At 36.2% G+C, this 17,714-nt stretch overlaps 2 protein-coding genes across 2 annotated transcripts; one reads left to right on the top strand and one right to left on the bottom strand.

The window, feature by feature from the left end:
* The first annotated feature begins 1,934 nt into the window (after positions 1-1,934).
* On the top strand, positions 1,935-5,517 carry MSD1 (manganese superoxide dismutase 1). The gene is given in 6 exon segments (NM_001302847.1): positions 1,935-2,228; positions 3,001-3,047; positions 3,152-3,277; positions 3,420-3,476; positions 4,401-4,478; positions 5,202-5,517. Coding segments are annotated over 6 exon segments (702 nt in total). The 5' UTR covers positions 1,935-1,942; the 3' UTR covers positions 5,310-5,517.
* Positions 5,518-8,107: 2,590 nt separating this feature from the next.
* Positions 8,108-14,309, bottom strand: LOC104611135 (tubulin alpha-5 chain-like). The gene is made up of 5 exons (XM_010278066.3): positions 14,060-14,309; positions 10,599-10,813; positions 10,311-10,510; positions 9,645-10,153; positions 8,108-8,648 (listed from the first exon to the last, which is right to left on the bottom strand). The coding sequence occupies exons 1-5, from the start codon at positions 14,170-14,172 to the stop codon at positions 8,333-8,335; spliced, it is 1,353 nt and encodes a 450-aa protein (XP_010276368.1). The 5' UTR covers positions 14,173-14,309; the 3' UTR covers positions 8,108-8,332.
* Positions 14,310-17,714: the final 3,405 nt, after the last annotated feature.

Below are 17,714 nucleotides of genomic sequence, written 5' to 3'. Positions count from 1 at the left end.
TATATATTTCATTTATGTTATATAAAATATTTTTTACTTATCACTTGATTTTTGTTTGTCTATAGTATTATTTGACTCAAACCACTAACCTACCATCTAAAAATAAAAATTGTTTATTTTCTAGGTTAACATTAAATTTTGTATTACATTTTTATCATTGATAAAGTCATTTCTTATGTATAAAATTTTATTTTGTTCAATATAATGAATAGGCAATATTAGAGATGTACCCAATATTTTATTTTTTATAAATATATAACAATAGATATGTGTCCAAAATTTTGTCTATCTTTTTTTTTTATTTTTGTGATTCTTTGTATTTTTTATTATTAAAAGTTTTATTATTTTATTATGACATCATTTCATTTCTAGGTAGATTTATAATTTGGTGTTCCATTTTCATCATTTATAAAAATGCTTTTTACATTTCATAGTTATTTATATTAATGCTTATCATTTAATTATGACATTATTTATTAATCCATTTGACCCCCAAATGGTCGAATTGCTTACCCACCACCGAGAGGGAAGAAAATGGTTTTGTTTTTAAATTAATTTTTCAAAATATTTATTGTTATACACTTATTCTATTAAAATTAATATTGTGAATTTAATTACAAGAATTTAATGATGAGAAAAGTGTATCTTAAATATATGATTTAATAAGAGAGAATAGGAAAATATTTTTATTTCTAACTGGTTTTAAATTTTACATTCCATTTCCATCATTAATAAAAAAGTTTCTTATTTATCATAGCTATTGTTGTTTAATATGTATGTTAAAAATGTTCTCGATTTTTTTAATTTCTATTTTTTTCTTTTAACTTTTTTTTAATTTTATATTTAATCGTGGTAACATGGATTAACCTATTTGACCCAAAATGATTTAATTTTTTACCACCACGTAGATGAAAACACTATTTTTGCTAGGTAGATTTTAAAAGTATAAACTTTTATGTTATTTGAATTATTAATTTATTAAGTATGGATTTAATTAATAGAACTTAATGATGAGAAGAAACAAAAATGACTTAAATATATAATTCAATGAACAAATATGCAAGTTAATAACTTAAATATTGAATTTAATGAGAGAGAATTAAATGCATTGAATATATTTAAATTACCTCTTTTCAACTCATTTAATATGAAGAACCGATTACCCTATTTGCCCTCATTTTTTTATCAATAAATTTAAATATATAGGGGTAAATTGTGTCTTTAGAAAATTCCAGAAATACTCTTAAGATCATTTGTGCTTTTTAAAGTAGTATAGATTTATTATCAGTTTTCTTTCATATTAATCGGCGCTTGAATCTCCTATAGGGTCCTTACTTTTTTGGGTCATTTACTAAAACACCCCTATAATTTCAACGATTTATTAAAATCTACTTTATAGATTGTATTTTACTAATACACTTCTTATAATTTGCAATTAATTTACTTAATTGATATTCCATTAAATGATAATATAAATGAAAATTTTGACCCTAACGAGCCAATTGAAATACAGAAAAATACGGACAGATCCAATGCAAATTTTTAAATTTTACTATAAATCTATAAATATTCAAAATGTCAAAAACGCCGACTCTATACATGCCCGCCCATAAAGTGTTAAAAATTCTGTCCCTGCTGAACCGTTTTTCTCCCTGAATTTAATGTAAAGAAAGTAAAAAAAATGAAATTACACGAGCAGTCTCTAGTAGTCTAGTCTAGTCTAGTTGGTCAATCTTTTTTTTTTTTTTACAATGAAATATTAGAGATGATTTTATAATAATAAAATATGGGGTAATTACACGATAGTAAATTAGTAATGTATAATTTACCGAAAAAAGGTACGCCGATGTATAGAATCACAACCGTCCAACTTGATATAAAAGCCCAAACTTGACGTTTGTCTTCTTTGCGCTGATCAAATTGGAAGGGTTCAGGAGCAGCCATGGCCTTGCGATCTGTCATCAGTCGGAAAACCCTCGGAAGTCTAGGGTTAGGGTTTAGTCATGCTCGGGGGTTGCAGACCTTCACGCTTCCTGATCTTCCTTACGATTACAGTGCTCTTGAACCCGCCATAAGTGTGGAAATTATGCGGCTCCATCACCAGAAGCACCATCAGACTTACATTACCAACTACAATAAGGCTCTTGAGCAGCTCGAGGAAGCCATGGCCAAGGGCGATTCGTCCGCAGTGGTTAAATTGCAGGCCGCCATCAAATTTAACGGGGGAGGTAATTGCTTTTTTTTTTCATTCACTTCGATATATGCTCTCATTTCTGTTCATTTATTGATTACTGTTCTTATAGGGGATTTATTATTAAATCTACTAAATGTGACAGCACACTTTCCTGTGATTCGTCTTTTTTCAGTCTTTCTCTTCCAATCCACTGTATTTTGTTGCTTGATAACGTGGTATGCCGAGGACTATGACCTTTTTCTGCATTTGCAAGTGCCCTTTCCTTTCTTTACACCTTTATCTACTGATCGGTGCTTGAGTAATGCATTTGTGACAAAATTGAGTAGTAAAGCGCCTGGTAAAGGAATTCCAGAAGGGTTTCTTAGCTTCTTGGCGTTTCATCAGTTGTTGAAGATACATGAAATTCTCCTCTGAACAGAGGAGACTGTATACAGTGTCTGATAACATTTGAGATAGAACCAAAGAGATGAGTTTTAGACAACTATTAGCTCTTTGGAGAGAACATTTTTTTAGGGAGAACGCTTCTCCAAAGAACGTTATGCATGCTTTCTTCTTTAACAGGGAAAATGCATCGTATATTGCCTTCTAGCATATTTACTATTTAGGAGGACTTCTGCTTTCTTTGTTAGCCATTTTTTTAAGGCACATGTTGCCATAATTTACAGATGTTTCTTATGTCAATTCCTGCATTATTTAACAGACTTGTCCACTTGGTATTGTCACCAACATCATCATTATCATTTGTTGTTATTGGTCGTATTTACTCTCTATTTAGTCTAATGAATAATAGTAAATTTTTATTGCAGGGCATATCAATCACTCTATTTTCTGGAAAAATCTCATTCCTACTAGTGTAAGTGAATTCTTATACCTCATAAGTTTATCTTTATTGTTTGTTTGTTTGTTTGCTGTTAAAGTTAAGAATTCTAAGCATGTTTTACCAAAACATTCTTGCAGGAAGGAGGTGGAGAGCCCCCCCATGGTGCCCTTGGTTGGGCTATTGACACACATTTTGGTTCATTTGAAGCATTGGTGAAAAAGGTAAATGCAGAAGGTGCTGCTCTGCAAGGTTCTGGTTGGGTGGTAAGTTTGGCTCCATGTTAAAGTTCTGTTGTTTCATTTCATTTTATTTTCTTTTCTTTGAGACTTTGACTAGGTGGTTCAAATTTCAACCTGTTAATTATCTTTCTTGCCTTTTCTTCCTTCTCGTGTTTTAAACTGGCAGTGGCTAGGCGTGGATAAAGAATCACAAAAACTTGTGGTTGAAACAACAGCAAATCAGGTGAAGTTACACAGTTCTGAAATCATACTGGTATTTTGTGTGTTCCGATGCATATCATGTTTTCTGGTAATGATTTGGTATACAGATTAAGTTATTGAATTTTTAGTGCCTCAGAGGACATTGTTTCAGGGTGGATGGATGACCTTTTTTTTCAGCATAAGAGTACTCTGAATCTTAGTTTGTTATCAAGCTTGGAGACCCAAGTAAATGTCACAAACTAATCATCCCATTATCAAAAGAGTTCTGCAAGACCAATATTTCTATGGTTTTAGGCAATTTATTGATAAATGAAGAAGAATAAATATATGTAACTCTCAAATTTATCTAAAAGAAAACATGTGTTACTCCTATAAGACTAATGTTTCTGCTTTCTGTAAGGGATGGCAATTGACACCAATTATTTAGGAAATTTGTAATGCTTGATTTTGCAGGTAAAAGTAGTCTATCTATCACAAAGTTTAGGGAACATCTCCCCTCCCAATTTAATGCATTGGTTTCTGTGCTGTCTTTTAATCAACCACTGTCTGGAGTATTAGCTTCTGCTGAAAGCTTCCATTGCTAGGTTTTGAATAAATTAATGTTCTTAGAACCCTATCTTATGTAAAACTGCAAGCTTACTGGTTACAGGCGTACCAGTTTAATCAGCAGTTAAATTGTTCGGCCTGTAAAAATATCATTAAATACCAGGACCCAGAAAGTTCACTTGATCACTGGTCTTGGTCTCTGATAATACTGGAGAAAATTTTGAAAGCTTTAACTTGGGATTAGTTTAGCATCTTTCCTTGCTTATATATGCATTTTCTTTGTTTATTGTGTGAGAGCTGTCTTGTTCTATGGTTATTCTTTTTCTTGTAGAGGATATAATTATAGTGCATCATCATATCGTATGCGTGTATCATTTTAACTTGATTTAGCTTGTTACAGGATCCATTGGTTACCAAGGGGCCAAATTTAGTTCCTTTGCTTGGGATAGATGTGTGGGAGCATGCATACTACTTGCAGGTGAGTTCTGTCTTTGAGATCATTCATACAAGAGATACTCAAATCTGCCATTATTCATGTTCTTCAGCAATTCACCTGCCAAGCTCCCTTTTCCATTTCTTTTTCTTCACTCTATCATTATCCTTAGGCAGTGGTAAAATCAGGCCTTGTGAAAAATTTCAATTTGGGGGGCATGTATTTCATTTGATCATCGTTTTCCATGTCAAACTGGAAATTATAAGACAGTTTGAAGATGCCTTGTTTATGCAGTCAAAAGGACAAACAGGCGTGCACGTATGCACACGCATTCATGCATACAATAAGTGGGTCCTGTTCATGATAATTGATAAACCAGGAGTTGGCAATGAAGATGTGGCTTGTCCAGGAGGACTAATTTTCTCCTTTATAGTCAGGATTGGTGTGTTCATTTTTCCAAATGGCTGAATAGGAGAAAACATTCAGCAGAATGATCTAATTATTCTAATCTTACTGGATCATTATGCACTTCTGTTACAACATTTGATCGGCTTGTCAGAATTGTGAATATCACAGAACGGGAATTCTTAATGCAAGTGTCTGGATGTGCATTCATTCTAGCATATGCGACGCATTTAACTGAATGATTTTATTTTAATCCTTTATTCTCAGCTGTATATTTTCTTGTTAGTCTAATATGCTTGGCTAAGTTCAACTAGCTGGTGCTTCCTATTCTTTGTTGTTGACTTTTGGTTTGTCATGATGCAGTACAAGAATGTCAGACCTGACTATCTCAATAATATATGGAAGGTTATTAACTGGAAATATGCTGGTGAAGTATATGACAAAGAATGCCCGCACCCCGAATCAAGGTAAAAACTTTGTGGTTCTCCCGCATGGATCAGGAGAGATGCCGGTTTAGAGTTGGGCAGGCAGTCTTCACGAAGGGAACAATAATAATTTGTTGTGTGGATGATTAAGTTTTCTGTTTCTGCCATGGTGTACTTATCTTGGACTAGTGTACTGTTGTTAGAGATGTTTTTCCCTGCTCCAATGAATAACACAACATGTTGCTTGTTTTATATATTGTGACTACCTTATTGTCAAACTGGATAGGTGTATTATGTTGCAATATCGCATGCGGTGTCATATGAGGATTGAGGAGGTAATCAGGTAATGGTGTTGCTTTGGATGCTCAAAATGATTGGAAAAGCTGGGGGACATGTGTTTTAGGTAGCAAGCTTTATGAATGCATTGCAGCATCCGGGTTCCTTCTGCTTTAGAAAGGCATCCGGAAATAATAAGCCCACAGGCCCAATGTTAACCAACAATGGCATAGTTTCTGTCTTGGCAATTAGCCTGGGGACTGATTCCGAATTTGATCTGTTCGGTTCGGTTTCAGTGAGAGTCGCAATGGTTTTATCTTTATGGGTGTGTACATCTCGATTGTGGGGGTGGGTCGGTAAGTGTTTAATTGTAGGAGCTCCACTGTAGGGGTGAATTGAATTCTGAGGGGGCTGCAATTCAGATTTCTGAGGGGGATTGTAGTCCAAAAATCCCTTAATTTAATTTAATTGTAATGTATCAAACTGGGCACAAGGGAATTCTTTGCGACTGTGTGAGAGTGACTGAGTGAGGCCGAGTATGCCTATTGACTGATGAGGAGTTTGACACCACCGTGTATAGGGTTAGATAGATGGGCCAAAGTCGTGAATCATGAGGGCTTCCAGACTTTCAATGCCTATAAATTTTTGTCCTGTGTCTTTCAGAAAAAGGTTTCAATGTTGAAAGCAAGGTTCAAAGTATCAATATACGTATCGTATGGGAAGATTGCCAATATGTTCCTATAAGAGGTCTATGAGGGTTTTGACCAGTTCAGGGGGTGAGTAAATCTTAAACCGGCCCTTTCAACCGAATTTAAAAAAAAAAAAAAACTATCAATACAGCTCGATATGCCTCAACTCTTGTCAATATTTTGAAGATTGAAAGGATTCAATGTCCATGCGTGCTAATGTTTTTACCTTTAATACAAGGTAAAAGTATTGTGAGAATGCCGTTGTGGAGTTCCGATCTGCTCACACAGAGCACGCCTCAAACCATCCTTGCAGTGCATCGCAGCTGTGCATTGGGAACACTTTACATGGATGATGACATGGTAGTGTTTGGCAAGTCTTTTTAGAAAGATCTTTTAGTAGCTCAGATAATCAAAAGATATATTGAGTTTTTGGGGTTGTCTTTAAAACATGGTTTTTAAAACTGACCCGGTCAAGGGTCTGATTATTGGGTCGAACGGTAGACCGTTCGAACCAAACACTCAGCCCGTTCTGACAAAAAAATAAAAAATGGTCAAAACTGTTTGAATGATTAACTGCCAGGTTCAGCGGTTCACTGACCAAAATCAATGGTTTTGAGGGGAAATCCGGTTTTGGGGAAAACAGAACAGGCCATCTGACCAGTTCCCGGTTTTTCCGGTCCGGTCCGGTCCGATTTTGAAAACCATACTTTAAAGACAGATTGTTTGGTAAGAGGCTCAGTGCCTCAGTCTATTGAGCTTTTAAAAACACATTCAGAGGCATCTTTTCATCTTTTCAACTTTTGGTTATCAATGAAAAAAAGATCAATTTTCGGTCTTTCGAGCTTTTTGAAGCCCAGAAGACTATGGAAAGACTTGCCAAATCCTGGCGATCTTGTACAGAAAATGTTTCCAATACATGCCTGCGATGCTCTATGAGGTTGGTGTGAGACGCACTCCATAAAGAGCAGATCCGATTTTGCCATTGCGGGGGGCCAAATCACAGAGGGTCTCATACTCTTATCTGTGACGGGATCTGCTCCTCACAAATGAGTGCCTCACAAGCACATCCACCGTGCATTGAGAACATCTACCGTGAATAATAACTAATAAGTATGGGAGCAATGCATAACAGGATGTGTGAGACGCCAGATGTGAGGAGCAGATCCGGTCTCCTCTTACCAGTACACGGGGCTGACCACCTGCCCCATTTGTCAAGAATCTGGACTGGCCGTTGAATAGATCCCATTTGATGTTTGGAAAAAACAGCCAGCTTGGGCTGTTTTGAAAGCCTCTGCACGACACCATAATTAATTCAGGTATTCATTCGTCTTTTCAATTAAAAGAACGTTGAGTGTAAACAATGTTTTACCCACACTCATGATTAGATGTTATTCAGTCCTTTAGCCACATCCATGTCCACATATTACAAACACCCTTTGAAACCTTGCTTATCAGTAGGGAATGCAATAAATTAGACTAATTTTATTTTTTAAGCCACTAAACTAGACTAATATGGTCTGGTCTGGGCTTAGCTCGGCATTGGACTATTTTTTTTTTTTTTTCTGGTAAGAAATTTCTAACCTTCACTGTCAGATTTGGAATTAGAATTTGAATCAGAATCAAAATCCCACATGATCGAAAGTGGTATCTGTTTGGTTCAGACAAGAATCTGAATCAGAATTGGAATTGGCTGGAATGAGAAGGAAGAAGAGGGAAATAGAAAAATGCCATTGCATCGGGAATGATAATGGGTTTCGATTCTGACCAATCAAACAGTTGAAATTGGAATGATCCATTTCAATTCCGATTCCAAACCTCTGTTCCCGCAAACTAAACGGGCCCTAAATAACATACAACAGCTTAAGTGATAGACGCGGGGGGATCAAGTGTCATATCAAATTTATCAATACAGGAAACAGGAGTGCCAGGCTTATCTGAATCCGACTAAATAAGTTGGGATATTTTATCACCGATACAATGGTATCCTGGGAAATAATACAACCACCAAAGAAAGGCCAGAGTAGCAATGAGAAGAGATGACCGACCAAATTGTAACAAGTCACTGCACCCGCAAACAAACCACTACTACTACGTTGCAAACTACTCAATAATCCTCACCTTCTTCATCTTCATCATCAACACCATCTGCCGCAACTTCCTCATAGTCCTTTTCAAGGGCAGCCAAATCTTCACGGGCTTCCGAGAACTCCCCTTCTTCCATGCCCTCACCCACATACCAGTGAACGAATGCTCGTTTGGCATACATGAGATCGAATTTGTGATCAATGCGTGAGAACACCTCCGCTACTGCTGTGTTGTTGCTGATCATGCATACAGCACGTTGCACCCTCGCCAGATCGCCCCCAGGGACCACAGTTGGAGGTTGATAGTTGATTCCACACTTGAACCCTGTTGGACACCTGTAGTTCACCAACCGAGGTCTATCAGTTGAGACTTGAGAGAAAGCAGCACTAAAACAAGATTGACCATTGCCACTATATTCCACCAAATTAACAAAAGCTCCTCTATACATGCAGTGAATATATGGCAAAGTCAGCAATAGGTGGCAATTTCTGACCCAACCACCTGACCTATCCAATCCATTCACTTATAACTCTGGGTTTGCGCACCCCCATCGGTCAAATAAAAAGGGTTGGGTTATGGGCATCCGTTTCGGTTAGCACACAAAAGAAGTTTTTTTTTTTGGTACCACAAGACAACTCTCCCCAACTTTTGTTTTCTCACCTCTCTCTTCCTCCAATTTTCTCTACTTTCTTTTATCTGTTTATACTCTTTCTTCTCTCCTATCTCTCTCTCCCTCTCTCTCCCCCATCCATTCCTTCTCCCTGCTCTCCCTCTTTTGTCTCTCTCTTCCATTTCTTTCTTTCTTTCTCTCTCCACTCAATACTCTTATCTCCTTGAGATTTTCTCTTCTATTGGTTATGTCTTATGTGGCTTCTCCCTCTCATCTCTCCTTTCTCTCCAACTTTTTTTAATAAAGTCCAATTTTTATTTTTGGGTTGAACAAAAAGGCAAGGACATGTGGCATTATAGAGAAACCCAAAGATATTTTTTTTCTCAATATAATGGTTTACATAGTTTTATATTAGAAATATGTTTTACTGATAGACGTCAGTGGTTGGTGGACGACTTGGCCTTCGACCTGCATCCAACCCACCCAACCCAAACTATCCATTTTCCACCCCCACTCAGCATTTCCTTTCGCCATCCAACACAAAGAAATGAAAAATGGACGGCATGCTGAGAGCCTGAGAGTCATCCATTCACATCCATTTAGGCGCTGGTAATGTTCTCAAATGGATGGTCCATCAGATCGCATGTCCCATCTATAATACTATGCATGTGTGTACACGAGTATGAGTTTGTGATAAGTAATTAGATGCGTGCTTGCTCACCAGTCAACAAATTGAACAGTTCTCTTGGTCTTGATGGTTGCAACTGCGGCATTAACATCCTTGGGAACAACATCTCCACGGTACATCAAGCAGCAGGCCATGTACTTCCCGTGCCTTGGGTCACACTTTGCCATCATGCTTGATGGCTCAAAGACTGCGTTTGTGATTTCAGGAACTGATAGTTGCTCATGATATGCCTTCTCAGATGAGATGACAGGGGAATATGAGGAGAGCATGAAATGGATGCGGGGATATGGTACAAGGTTTGTCTGGAACTCTGTAATGTCAACATTGATGGCTCCATCAAACCTCAAGGAAGTAGTCAAAGAGGAGATGATTTGGGATATCAAGCGGTTTAAGTTTGTGTATGTTGGCCTCTCAATATCTAGGGCTCTCCTGCAAATGTCATATATAGCTTCATTATCTAAGAGCACAGCCACATCTGTATGTTCAAGGAGAGAGTGGGTGGAAAGAACACTGTTATAAGGCTCCACAACTGCAGTAGAAACCTGCAATTTAGGACAATAAGACCCAACCTGAGTTGAATGCTCGTAGCTAAAGCAAATGATACAGGCTACAGGCTACATGTCAAGTGTATGATAGCATTACCTTTTATGTGACTTAAATCTATTACAAGATAACTTTCGGAATATGTGATACAAGTACCTGAGGTGAAGGATAGATGGTAAACCCAAGCTTTGACTTTTTCCCATAATCCACAGACAGGCGTTCTAACAACAGAGAACCCAAACCAGAACCAGTGCCACCACCAACGGCATTAAATACCAGAAACCCTTGCAAACCAGTGCAGTTATCAGCTAATTTCCTCACTCGATCAAGGCATAGATCTACAATTTCCTTCCCCACTGCAAGACAATGTCAAACCAAGTTAATCACTCATAAGAACATGATGAAATGTGCCAAAAATTTAATTCTAAAAGGCATGTTATTCACCAGTGTAATGTCCTCTTGCAAAGTTATTAGCAGCATCTTCCTTTCCAGAAATAAGTTGCTCTGGATGAAAAAGTTGTCGGTATGTCCCAGTTCTGACTTCATCAATGACAGTTGATTCCAAATCAACAAATACAGCTCTAGGTACATGCTTTCCAGTACCAGTCTCACTGAAGAAGGTGTTAAAAGCATCATGTGCAACACCTACTGAAGTGTCACTGCAAATTCAATATAATTTGTTAGACATCAATTGTGAAACTGCCCTTCTCAACCAACCTGAAAGGAACTTAAGGATATCTCTGGGATAGGCGAATACCCTCCAGGATAACTTTGGACATTTTTACAGATGAAATTTCTTCAATCAAGCTGCAACTCAACTTGTTGCTGGATGATAAAGAAAGAAAGAAAATTTGTTGATCTCAGGCATGCCAAAATATATCGCCAAATAAAACAATTTTGTACAGGCACAACGTTGGAAAAAAGGGGAAAATGTAGATATTCTGATGCAGGACCATGTAAACAACAGCTATTTGGGTGGCTGAAATGGGCTCTAAGCAAGCTGGAAACATGCCACAAAGCCCTTGGCTTGTTAGTTTACTTAGTCTTGATTTTCCCAACAAAGAGATTAAGTAATCAATTGAATAAGTAAAAATAGAGTTGATGAGTGGGTGAAGATAAGCTCAAGAAGGGTTTACAGGTTTGTTAAGTAAATAGAAAGAGCTGGTGAGGGTGGCAGCTGTCCTAGAGGATTGCAAAAATTTAGAAATAAAAAATATAAAGGGAAAGAAAAGAAAATGATATAAAAGTAAGAAGAGGAATGAAGAAGTTGGGGAGATATTTGAAAAAATGATATAAGAATAATAAGAAAAGCAAACCCAAAATAATAAGACAGAGATTCAACAGAAGAAAGGATTAAACTACCTGCAATAAATAAGGATAGGTCCTAATGGAGTCAGCACCAATCCATAAAATTGCAAGGGCAATTCAAATTCATTCATCCATTTAAAAGAGTTTTTACAATGAAATATATAGATGAATATCAAATCTTTTTTTATGATTTACAAGATAAGTGTCTTTTTAACAAATGTAACTGAACAAAGAAATGCTTGCTAACAAAAGGAAGACATTGAAATCTGAATCTATGTAAAAGATTTTCTCAATTTTCATTTGATTTGATGTCAAATCAAATCTTTGATTGAGAGAATCTCCATGGCCTCAACTCAACTTGAGTTGGCCAAAAAGCTGGAATGAGCCCAGTGCATGGGTTGTCTTGTTTGTGGGCTCCAAGTATGGCTGTAAGGAACATGGGCTTAGGATTGGGCCTTATTTTGGTTCCTTTCTTGTCTATCATAATCTTAGCAAAGGATTTATAAACAAGATGAATAAGAAAGATAGGGAAAAGAGAAAAAATTTCAATGTCCAAATTCTTTCCACCTTTGATTAGATCATCTGGAATTGGGGGTGGAATATAATTGAATTCCACTCCAGACTGAGTGGAATCATAGATTGAAAATCAGAGTGTAAGAGCATAGATATTTGAACCACCACAGACCTGGTCTAGTCCATCTTGAATCAGAACTTAATTAACCTTTACCAATGACCAACCTGGATCATCAAGCAATAATTAAGAGCGAATTATAATTATAATGGCTGACATCTGGTCACCTTGGATGATGTGGCATGGACAGTTCCATAAACACCTCCACTTAATAAATAGAAAATATAAATAATAGATATTTAGAAATTAAGAGGGAGCTCACTCACTCCATTGGCATTTTTTCCTCCCAAGTCCTTCCTGCACCAACATTCTCTTGGAAACCCTTCCCATTCCTCTCAGCCTCTCTCTCTCTCTCTCTCTCTCCCCCTAACAGGCACAAGTTTCTCTCTCTTCTCTCAGATCACTGACATTCCGCAAGGAACTATGGCAGCCTGATCCCTCTTTGGAGGGTATTAGTGCAGTCACTCCAAGGAGGGGGAGGGTTTGGATGTGGGTAAGGTTGGGGAGGGTTTTGCACTTTATGCGCAGGGAGGGTTTGGGTTCTGAAAATCAAACCCGTACGGGTTTTAGGGAGGGTGCAGGTTGAGAGGCCTAGGGAGGTGTGTGGGTAGGGTCTAGAATTTGCAAAACCCTCCCCGAATCCGCCCCGTTTCCATCCCTACTCCTCAGGCTTTTGGAGTAAACTGCCATTGCCATATCCATGGGCTTATACAGAGAATTATATTTCATACCTTCATGGTTCAAAATGCTAAAACTAGAACAACTAAAAGTAGGAAAATTTTTAAGCACATTTCATTTGGTAGAAAATTCCACTCCTAGAAATAAAAAAGCAAAAAGTCATTACAAAGATATTTCCAAATAGAACAATCAAAACATCTAACCACAATGTATCTCCTCTATTGTCTTGAAATAAGTCCAATACTTGATATGGCATTATAGAAATTTAAAAATGGAAATTATGTGTATGTTTTCTTCCAAAAGGAGTGAGTTGAGAAAAAAAGGAGGGAAATTAACGGTTTTGGTTTACTTGGTGCTTAAAGGAGATTGTGTTTCACCATTTTCAGCATTTGAATGCCATTTCTGACCATGTAGCAGCTCCGGGTTCTGGTGTAGTTGGCTTCTTTCTCGTGAAGGTTCTTGTGGTGAGCGCTTGTGTTGTTGTAATACATCAAAGAGGTAACCCTATATTTTTCTCCATTTCGTTGTAATACCTCAGGTTTTGGGGAGCTTGAGAAACCATCAAAATTGTATTACTTCTATTTGGATTATAGTGCAAATTTTCTAGATTTGCCCTATAGTTTTTTTCCTTCTCACTGATGGGTTTTCCATGTAAACTATGGTGTTTCCCATGCTGCTTGTTTGGTGTTTGCTCATTTGTCTGTGTACTAGTGTTTCCTCTTTTTATCGGTTGGCATGTATCTTCAATTTTGTAACCTTGCTTTGAGAATATTTTCTGCTACCCATAGACATACGGATACGGGAGATGTGGTTCTTTCCCAAGACAACTTAGGCAGCTAACCGTCTAAAACTCGCCTAATGTACTTCGCCCATCAGGTTGGAACGAATTTCCTCTAAATTCGCAAATGGATTCCAAATTTGAGAACATAAACCACACAGATTCATGAAAATAACAGATCGAATGGTGCATAAAGTATAATGTAGATCAAACAACATGCTTTTCAATTAATCCAACAAATCCATAACCAGAAAAGAAATCTAATGAATTCACTTACAGAAATCCAACAAAAATCACAAGAAACGGAGAAACAAACATATACATACTTAGGCATGATTTTGATCCAATTGACTTACATTTTCTAATATAATATTGAAGACCAGAATGTACTCAAACAAGAAAAACCATAAAATGCAACAAAAATTACAATGACGAACCTAATAAATCCAATTCAGGAACAAAACTCATAAAAGAAGAAAGTTTCCAAAATAAATCACATAACGTACAAACCTAGGCATCATCCCATCTGGTTGAATTTCATGCTCGAGGCAATACAATTCCCAGCAAGAATTCCCGACCTGAATCCCTGCTTGTCCTATATGAATGCTTATGATCTCCCTCATCTCTTCCCTCTCTCTCTCGATCGAACTCTCTAATCTCTACTATTTCCGTCGCTCAAGTGAAATTCCCTTCTCTCTCTCTCTCTCTCACCCAAGAAACAGACAAGAGAAAAATCACATAATGAGACTGGTCCCCTCCCTTCCAGCCAATCCCTCCGTCTGCATTTGGCGCCAAAAGATGGTGGGCCCTACACATGTGCATGCAGAATGACAGAACTACCCTTCTCCACTTCTCTGAATCCCCCTCCTCTAGCCACTAGTAAAATTGAAATATTGTATGTTTCTGGGGTGATATGAGTAATCACAAATAACTGCCAGGAGCACCACGTTCATTGGGGTAGGACACGTGTACTTGTAGCGCTGTGTAAATGCTTAGCTTAGCTGTTCGGTCTTCGGTGTTGTTGAAATGCAGCATCTTAGCTCTTAAGTTACAAGAAACCACTTTTATACACCCGTAATTATGAAAAATAGCAGGGGCATTTTATAACAACATTGAGAAATCACGTGAGGGCGGGGATTTATCGAATGGAATGCTCGCACCGATCGTGATGCCACTAGGGCGGCAGTTGGGCGTAATTACCATGTTTTGGGCTTGGCCCAATTATAACTATATACAAAAGCATTGGGAATATGTATGTACGATGGCATTTGAAAGTTTAGACGTGATTTTCTTTTGACAAGTATGCTTTAAATTATTGACAGAGTTTCTCCTTCCTCTCTCCTTTGCTCCCTTTCTTTTTTTCTTTATCAGAGTTCCACCTCTTTTTACTTTTAAATTCGAAAATTATAAGAATTTCACATATACGATAAACCTCCCTCCTTATATAATATTTGAAAATTATAAAAATATCATATATAAGATGAATGCACCTTATTTACTTTTCCATGCAATTGTCTCTATGATATTAAAAAATTATAGGAGTACCATATATAAGTGGGAATGGCAATGGGTAGGGTATCTATGCAAATTGCCCAATCTATTCTTAAACCTACTTATGTATTCCTGATTTCAAACTTGTCTCAGATCTGCTTAACTTTTCCTCTTAATTTCCTAAACCCATTTCGTCCTAAACCTGCTAAACCCGTCCCACCTATTAAACCCTTTGATCAAATGTTTTCTACTTAAAAAAATTTCTTAATGCTTATAGTGTCACTTAAACCCGGATCAAATAATGATAGCGTCAAATCTCTTAACACTACTTTAAGCCACTAAGCCATCTCGCCTTTTGTGTTATTTAATGAAATAAAATAGATTTTATTAACTTTTGTGATCATCAAAACAATCAATCCATATATATGGTTAACAATTCCAACTAAAAATTAAAAAAAATAATATTTAAAATTAGCATTTTATAACTAAATAAAATAAACAATCTATCAAATCCAAATTTACATCAAATGGTGATTTTAATCCCAATAAATATTAATAATAGAATAATTATCTTAGTACTTAAAATTTATAAATTTGTGCATGACATATAATATAATAGGTTCATGTTTATGCATCTCGGGTATCAAGTATCGAATACCTTAAGGTCAAATCCCAAACTTGTCCCAAACCCTATAGGGTTTTGATAAACGGGTCCTATTAGGGTTAGGACGGATCGGATACCTGAAAATTTCCGCGAAATTGCCATCCCTACATATAAGGCAAACCTCATTATGTAATTGACTCTATGGCATTCGAAAATTACATGAGTGCCACATGCAATTATTTACAATTATGCCATCCTATAAATAAAATGCCATCCTTCTTCTTTCTTGATTCTCTCTCATCCTATTCTCTATCTCAATTTTTATTTATTAATTAATTAACTTCATTATTATTATTATTATCTAAACATTTATTTATTTAATAAAATTAAATAAATTATTTATTTTAATAAAATAAATTAGTAAAATAAAGGAGATGTGACATTGAGATAAAGATTTTAATAACCACTTATTTATTTATTTATTTTATTAAATTATTTATTTATTTAGAAATAATTTACTAACAAATTATTCTCTCCCCTTGAGCCCATATGTAGGACTGTCAACGGGTCGAGTCTAGTTTGAGATAGCCTATACTAGTCCCATCCCAATAAATTTTTATTTATTTATTTATTTTATTCAATTTAATAAATTATTATATAAATGCTAATTTATTTAAGAAAAAATAGGGTTGAACCAATGGGTTGGGTCTATCCTGATGGAGCTAAATTGTCTGAACATGTTTATAACGGTTTTGGTTATGTGGTTTTGTCTTGATTAATTATTGGATTGATTCTCGTCTGTTTAGAATTGATTTGAGTCCGAAACCAAATATTTTATGAAATATATAATTTTTTCTTTCTTGTTTGAAATAGTAAATTTGATAATATTAGTTAAAGATGTGTAACTTATTAACATATAAATAAATTAGTATTATTTTAACTATTGTTTTCAATATAATCATGTCTACGATTTGATCCCAATTAAATAATTAGTTCAAGACTGGTTCTACTTAGTCCTGACTTATTGAAAACCCTAAACCAGATTGGAACCCACTATAGTTATTTTATTTAAAAATATAACCTAATTTATTATTGTATCTTCAAATAGCATTTTTCTATTTTTCCCCTAGGGCTTCCTCGCTAGTCCTTATGATAACGACCAAAGTTGTTGTACTGAACTTTTAGGAGGTGTTTGGTTTCATTGAATTTTTTTTTTTTGAAAAAGGGTATTGTGTTTTTTGAGATTTTGAGAAAACGTTTATACATTGGGCGTTGTCGTGTAGGATCTACATTGGTCATCATACCAGAAAAGGTTTTGAGAAAAAAACAAGCGTTAAAAACACTGGTTTTTGAGATGGGCCATTTTTTGTGAAAATGGTAAAATGTTTTTTTTTTTTTTTTTTTCTTTTTGAGAAAATGGCTAACGTAACAACAACGGCTATGTTTGGTTTTGTAGGTCAGGGGCAGAGCCATTCGGTTAGGGGGTGGCGGAGGGGAGCCATGGCTCCCTTATGCCTTCAAAATTCCCATAAAATCCATTTAAATTCCACTTATATTGATTTCCTTACCCATTTTTTCTAGCTTTTGGCCCCCCTATCCATGTTTTTTAGGTTTTGGCCCCTCAACAAAAAATTCTAGCTCTACCCTTGTAGTAGGCGTTGGCATTAGTTTATTGTGCATCAAGGCCACTTAGGCGTTGGTGTTTATTATGCATTAAGCCACTATTTAGTTTCAATGTTTATTAAATAAACATTAAAAAATAGAAATACTTGGATTTATATGCATGATGTATTGAGGGAAACTTCAAATTCTGATTTCTCCCAATGCCCCAATGATTATTGAAATAAAATTCTTACTTGGAACATGGTAAGTTGAGTTGGAGGATAACTTTATGGGGGTGTTACTTAAAATGCCCATGAAAGTCCAACCAAAACAACAAAAGCAATATCTGCGGCTCCAACGTGGCATGGAACAAAAACACATACAACATATGCATGCGTTTTTTTGATTTTTCGTTTCTTAAAATCAGTTGTGACTCCAACGTGGCACCATTTTGTTAGAAAAGGGCAA

This window comes from Nelumbo nucifera, chromosome 2, assembly GCF_055504915.1.
Source record: "Nelumbo nucifera cultivar China Antique chromosome 2, China Antique-T2T, whole genome shotgun sequence".
NCBI lineage: Eukaryota > Viridiplantae > Streptophyta > Magnoliopsida > Proteales > Nelumbonaceae > Nelumbo > Nelumbo nucifera.
This window is presented reverse-complemented; position numbering and strand designations above follow the sequence as displayed.

What these genes read in the sequence shown, in the direction of transcription:
- LOC104611135 (XM_010278066.3), bottom strand. Translation starts at nt 14,172, where the DNA reads ATGAGGGAGATCATAAGCATTCATATAGGACAAGCAGGGATTCAGGTC. An exon ending in CCAGATGGGATGATGCCTAG is followed by an intron (nt 10,814 to 14,059) that starts GTTTGTACGTTA and finishes TTGAATTTGCAG; the next exon opens with TGACACTTCAGTAGGTGTTG. An exon ending in CCATCTATCCTTCACCTCAG is followed by an intron (nt 10,154 to 10,310) that starts GTACTTGTATCA and finishes CCTAAATTGCAG; the next exon opens with GTTTCTACTGCAGTTGTGGA.